Here is a 6,927-nt window from a genome sequence, read left to right as displayed (position 1 = left end):
ATATCTTGGGTATCCTAAGTTTTGGGCTAATATCCACTTATCAGTGAATACATATTGTGTGAGTTCTTTTGTGATTGTGTTACTTCACTCAAGATGATGCCCTCCAGGTCCATCCATTTGGCTAGGAATTTCATAAATTCATTCTTTTTAATAGCTGAGTAGTACTCCATTGTGTAAATGTACCATAATTTCTGTATCCATTCCTCTGTTGAGGGACATCTGGGTTCTTTCCAGCTTCTGGCTATTATAAATAGGGCTGCTATGAACATAGTGGAGCATGTGTCCTTTTTACCGGTTGGGACATCTTCTGGATATATGCCCAGGAGAGGTATTGCTGGGTCCTCCGGTAGTACTATGTCCAATTTTCTGAGGAACCGCCAGACTGATTTCCAGAGTGGTTGTACAAGCTTGCAATCCCACCAACAATGGAGGAGTGTTCCTCTTTCTCCACATCCTCGCCAGCATCTGCTGTCACCTGAATTTTTGATCTTAGCCATTCTGACTGGTGTGAGGTGGAATCTCAGGATTGTTTTGATTTGCATTTCCCTGATGATTAAGGATGTTGAACATTTTTTCAGGTGTTTCTCTGCCATTCGGTATTCCTCAGGTGAGAATTCTTTGTTCAGTTCTGAGCCCCATTTTTTAATGGGGTTATTTGACTTTCTGGAGTCCACCTTCTTGAGTTCTTTATATATATTGGATATTAGTCCCTTATCTGATTTAGGATAGGTGAAGATCCTTTCCCAATCTGTTGGTGGTTTTTTTGTCTTATTGATGGTGTCTTTAGCCTTGCAGAAGCTTTGTAGTTTCATGAGGTCCCACTTGTCAATTCTCAATCTTACAGCACAAGCCATTACTGTTCTATTCAGGAATTTTTCCCCTGTGCCCATATTGTTTTATTGTTTTGAGACAGGGTGTCTTTGTTTAAGGGCGCTAAATGTCCTATAAGCCACTCTGAGGAACAGTCTAGCCTTGAAATCAAAGATGTTCCTGCCTCTGACTGTAGTCCTGGGATTAATGTCCTGTGCCACCCTGCCCAGCTCTGGTTCAATTTTATGAAAGATACTCACTCTATAGGTTTCACTGGTTGGGAATTAGTTATTTAGATAAGGGTAGTTCTGAACTCCCTGAATCAGTCAAACTTTGACTCCTGGGGGGAGGGAAAAATGTGTATGCCACCATTTCCAGTATAGATGTATTGTTTTAGTAAGATTTGTTCTATGTGTAGGGGTGTATTGCCTACAACTAAGAATGGGGAGCCCTCACATGCCTGCTACCCTAGAAGGTCAGAAGGCCGTTTAACATTTGCTAGAACTGGAGTCAGAGATCATTTCAAGCCACCATGTAGATGATAGGGATAGAAGGTTGACAGGTGTTCCTTCTTTCTAAGCCAAGTCTCCAGCCCACGACCCACATCACATCTCATAGCCCTGACGAATGTTGTTGGGCTGATCCTACTTGTCATACTCTAAGTTTCCTGAGCAGCCAAGGGCACCATCTCCCTCACACCTTCCTTTTCATGTTTGCCTTTATGTATTTAGAAAGCAGGTCTTGTAGGGATCAGACTATACTTCAGCTTACAATTTGGCTGAAGATGACATTAAAACTAGCCTCCTACCTCCCACTTCCAATTTTGAGCTTACAAGCATGCCCCATCTTGTCTATTGCAAAGAGAGTTTTAGAGTGGAATCCCTGAATGCCAGGTAGCTCCTTATGAACTGAGTGCACACACAACACCTTGGCTAGTATAGTAATGGAATCAAGCCTTGCTCCTACCCTAACTTTTGAGTGACTGCTGCTACAGTTTACTGACAGAGCATCCACTTCAGCCCTTGAGCTCCAGTACATATTCCTAACTCTGACTCTGTATTCTGTCCCAAATCCAGCAAAGAAGAATAACGTTGAATTATGCTATGTCTCTGATCAACAACAGATTAAACCCTTAGCTGATGAAAACTGGAAATGACTCTGGTCCCAAGAATAAAATCCAACCAGATGTGTTTATTCATAACAGTAATCCTATCAATAAGAAGGATCCTGAGGCAGGAGAATTTCTAGAATTAGACTTCTAAAACACCCTTGGCTTCTCAGCATGACAAGATCCCTGGAACAAATTGCAAACTAAGTAAGCCTTAAGTAAATGAAAGAACAAATCACCAAACTTGATGTTGTATGGTTATTTAACAAGTGGAATGTTCATATTTTTCCATAAAAGTTTTTTTTGGGGGGGTCTGGGGATGAGGAAGAGTGGAGAGTATGGGAACACAAGTCCTTCTGATTCAAACGATGAAATGATTAGATCTGTAATCTGGAATTTGAAAGGTGGAGATTAAACCAGGAAATCCAATTCCAGTTTGGGATTGGAGGGTGTGGCTACAATAGGGAGGGGTGAGCACAGAGGTATATAAAGGCACCAGTGGATCCAGAGCACACATTCAGTGACCTGCAGCCTGGATAACTGTCTGGTGCAACTGGAACTTGGAGACCTATCTGCAGTGCTCAACTGGTATGTACTGGTGTTTCCTGGAGGAATGCAGTTTGATGTAGAGAAGTTTAGACTCCTTTAGAGGAACAGGTTGAAGACCTTGAATTTCATTCCAAATGAATTTTTAGCCTCATCACCGATATATTTCCATGATAGCTTGCATAGTTCACTAGTGTGCTTCATATAATCTTTGGAGACAAGGATTCTGTATCTTGATCAAACTCTCTTAGAACTGGCCATGTGGCTCCTGGGAACCTGGAAATCAGATCATTCTGACTAACCTGTCCCTCATGATTCCCCTTCACTGAATTTGTGTGTGTGTGTGTGTGTGTTTGTGTGTGTGTGAGAGAGAGAGAGAGAGAGACAGAGAGAGACAGAGACAGAGACAGAGACACACACACACACAGAGAGAGAGAGAGAGAGAGAGAGAGAGAGAGAGAGAGAAAGAGAGAGAGAGAGAGAGAGAGAAGCTGGCTCATATGGTAGACATGTGTTCCATGTATGTTTGATCTCCTTCAATACCCATTTGTTGGAGTGATACTTGTGAGTTATGCATATGTATTGCGTTAGACTTTGCTTTTCATCTTTTCCACATAGCTTTGCTCTGTGTACATGATCTTTTTCCCAGACACAAGAAACCCTAAAAATTGTAGAAATGCACTGAAGTCATTCTGCTTACTGGGAATTAATATTGCTCCGCATCACAAGGATTTATGTTTGGTTGGTTGGTTGGTTGGTTGGTTGGTTGGTTTTGTTTGATTTCTGATTTTTTTTTTTAAGACTGTTTTTGTGAAAGGGTCATACAAAAAGGATTTTGATTTGAAAATTATGTGCTCATTTGTTTGATAGAATGACCCTGGTTTTGGGAGTCTGCCTTTCCACCACCAGTTTATGTTGAAGAGGTTAAATGATTTCTCTGTCACTCTCAGAGTAGTAACTCTGAAGCTTAGTGGTTGATGTAATGGTGAGGAAGTTTTAAACACTTTGTCTTGAAAGTATATTTTTTTCTGAATCCTTCCCAAGGAGCCTTCTGACTGGAGACCGAAGAGGATGAGTGTTCAGACTCTGTCCACACTCCAGAAGCTGGCATTGCAGGCTCTGCTGAGAGATGAGGCTTTGGCCTTGTCCTCTCTGGAGGAGGTGCCTTTTCTGCTCTTCCCAGCACTGTTCAAGGAGGCCTTCGCCTGCAGACTTAAGAAGCTCATAAAGGCAATGGTGGCTGCCTGGACTTTTCCCTGTCTCCCTGTGGGGGCTTTGATGAATTCACCTAACCTGGAGACGTTGCAGGCTGTGCTAGATGGAATAGACATGCTACTGACAAGAGAATCTCACCCCAGGTGAGTAATAATCAAGTCGTCTATAAGGGAGCAATTGGGTACACAGTAGAGATTGTGGGGTCAGGGAGAATGGCTTCTGATGGGATCATCAAGCAGTGGTGCAGGAACCTTGAAGCTATTGTCTTCTTGGATTAAGGACAGTTGTCAGTGGATTACAGCTTACTATATGTAATCTCTAGAATGAGCCTATCCCTGGTTTCCCACAACCACTATTACTGGGACTAAGGAGAAATAAAGAGTAACTTAGTGGAAGGAAAGTGGTCAGGTCTACACATGCAGCTCAGGGAAAGATTCTGTAGCATGCTTGCGTGCACATTGCACTCTGTTTAAAGTAATTACACCATAACAAGATGGGCGAGACTTGAGTTTAGAGTCAGGTACTCAAAGCTGACTGACTGTAGTCATGTCTGCTGATATTTGACATGTTTCACTCCAAGCAGGGGAAAACTTCAGGTTCTGGACCTGAGGAATGTGCACCATGCCTTCTGGGACATATGGGTTGGTGCAGAGGATGGTAGCTGTTCTTCAGAGCCCTTGGATGAGAAGCCTACGGTAGTGAAAGTCCTTCCAAGATATGCACGGAGGAGGCAGCTGAAGGTGGTAGCTGACCTGTGCCTCAGGCCCCGCCAGGATGAGTCACAAGCATACTTCTTGAAGTGGGCCCAGCAGAGAAAGGACTCCCTACATTTGTGCTGTATAAACATGAAGATCTGGGCTATGCCCGTGACCTTTGTCTTAGAGATTTTGAACGTCTTTCATCCAGAGCACATAGAGGAATTGGAACTGAACACTGAGTGGAATGTGTTCAATCTGGCCCGTTTTGCTCCCTGCTTCGGGCAGATGAGAAATCTTCGCAAACTTCTCCTGGCACCCCTCTATAAGAACGTCTTCAAGATTTCCAATAGAACAGGAGACAGAGAAGACATGTGTGTCAAGGAGTTCATTTCTATCTTCTCCAAATTCAATTGTCTCCAGCATCTCTCCATGTGTGGTGTCCACTTTCTCATAGACCATATGAATCAGGTCTTCAGGTAAGCAAGGAGGGAGAGCTGGGTTACCTAGCCGAGCATTTTTTCTTGTCCATTTAAAGGATTATTCGTGTTCCCTGCCTGACAGTTAGCCACCTGGAACAAATTTTAGGGACCCTTTAGAATATGGATGTTATGTGAGATTCAAAGACTCAAATAATTACTCCTGAAGCAGAAGACTGAAGGGAGGTAAGGAGTAGCTCAGATCAGGTCAGAAGGGACTGTAATTCTTCTTGGAATCACGGCCAACAGGGGGATGAGGATGTATTTAGGAGATGGGGGAGATCATCAAAGTGAGGAGGTGAGCTCTGTGCTAAGATCTGTGGGAACAGCCTACTATCTTCCCCTACTTTCCCATGAGTGAAGGGTTTTGAGCCCCAGTACTGTGGAGTACAAGGGACGTGAGGGATTGTATGGAACTGTAAGGGATAGCAAGTGTGACAGTTCAGATGCTGCGATTAAATGCAGCTTTGAATGAGCCCACATGTAATATCCCTAGATCCTGTCAGGACTCTCTTGCTATGGAAATTCCTCTATGTGTCTTAGGGGCTAAACTGGTTTTCTGCTTGAGACTGAAGTCCGCTGATTTTGTGTGGGTTTGACTTGACTAAGCTGATTTCAAAAGGAAGCATCTCAGATAATATCTATGGTCATTTGGTCACACTGAACTTGGTCACCTGGTCACTTCTATGACTGTGTAAACCCCACTCCATGCTCTTCATTACCATTTGCCTGAACTAACCATCTGGTCTCATTTATCCCTAGGTGCCTGATGACATCCTTGGAGTCCCTCTCCATCACTCACTACCAAATTTCACAGTTAGACTTGGATTCCTTCTCTTGCTGTCAGAGTCTCTTTCAGCTAAAACATCTGGAGATGAAAGGTATGGTCTTACAGGTTTTGGATGTGATGCCTCTGAGAGGTCTCTTAGAGAAAGTAATGAACACTCTTGAGACTCTGAATTTGCAGGGATGTAGGATGAAGGACTCCCAGCTCAATGCACTCCTACCTTCCCTCATACAATGCTCTCAGCTCACCAAGATCAACTTGTACAACAATGACTTCTCCATGCCCATCCTGAAGGACCTTTTACAGCACACAGCCAGCTGGAGCAAGATGAATGTGGAACAATACCCTGCCCCTCTGGAGTGCTATAATGAGTTGGGCCATGTCTCTGTAGAAAGATTCGCCCAGCTCTGTCAGGATCTCATGGATACACTGACAGCAATAAGGCAGCCCAAGAGCCTCTCTTTTGCTACACGTAAATGCCACAAATGTGGCGAGCGCTGTGTCTATGGCCAGGGACTCAGACTTTGTTTTTGCTGGAGGTGAACATGGATACAGAACTTCTGCATGTGAATAAATGACAAGTTTGGGACACATCTCTGATGTCGGTTGCTCAGAGACTGTGACTTCAGGCAGTGTACAGATGCTTGGAAAGAAAAGGATGAACAATAACTGGGATCTTGGAGGCTGAGCTTGACCTGGGGAACAGAGAGATGGACTGTGCAGTGATAAAGACAACTTGGGTGGCTTGAGTGGACTCTGCCGGGAAAGATTAACTAGATCCTTTTTCATGGACTTGTAAACTTTTTGTTCTTCACTGTACTATTAAGTGAATGCATAGAACATGGGTTCTTTAGATGTTATTCCTGTTGTCTGAGTAGAATAAAGTATCTAATTTTAAGCATTCTGTAGCAACTGCCCTCTGTTGAGAGTCAAAATGAACACATGGAAGTCAGACATATCATGATTCAAAATCTTGGGTAGGTGGATAAAGTTATCAGCTAAGGTGGTTCACATATGGATATCTTGATTGGCTGGTGGTAAAAAAGAAGTCATAAATACAATCTCCATGTCTCTTACACTCCTTCTTTCTTTCTTTCCCTCACCCTGTCTCCCTGTCTGCCTCTCAACTTCACAGGCCTTGTTGCTTGGAACCTGTGAACCTGCTGGAAGTTTGCTCACAGAAAATTCCTTTCATGCTCTTCAGAAAAACAAACAAATCAACAAACAAAAGCTCAGGAGCCCCAAAGGGCAATGGATCATGTTTTAATAGTACATGTTGCTTTAGAA

The 6,927-nt window shown here is 43.3% G+C and overlaps 1 protein-coding gene across 1 annotated transcript; it reads left to right on the top strand.

The window, feature by feature from the left end:
• Positions 1–3,535: 3,535 nt before the first annotated feature.
• Positions 3,536–6,183, top strand: LOC147005242 (PRAME family member 8-like). The gene is made up of 3 exons (XM_085836249.1): positions 3,536–3,822; positions 4,263–4,853; positions 5,616–6,183. Exons 1-3 carry the CDS (start codon positions 3,536–3,538, stop codon positions 6,181–6,183), a joined length of 1,446 nt encoding a protein of 481 aa, XP_085692375.1.
• The last annotated feature ends 744 nt before the right edge of the window (positions 6,184–6,927 follow it).

The sequence above is a fragment of the Mus caroli genome, unplaced genomic scaffold (genome assembly GCF_978045245.1).
Source record: "Mus caroli unplaced genomic scaffold, Mus_caroli_1 scaffold_4, whole genome shotgun sequence".
Taxonomy (NCBI): domain Eukaryota; kingdom Metazoa; phylum Chordata; class Mammalia; order Rodentia; family Muridae; genus Mus; species Mus caroli.
The sequence above is the reverse complement of the archived record's forward strand: the minus strand, read 5'-3'. Positions and strand labels throughout refer to the sequence as shown.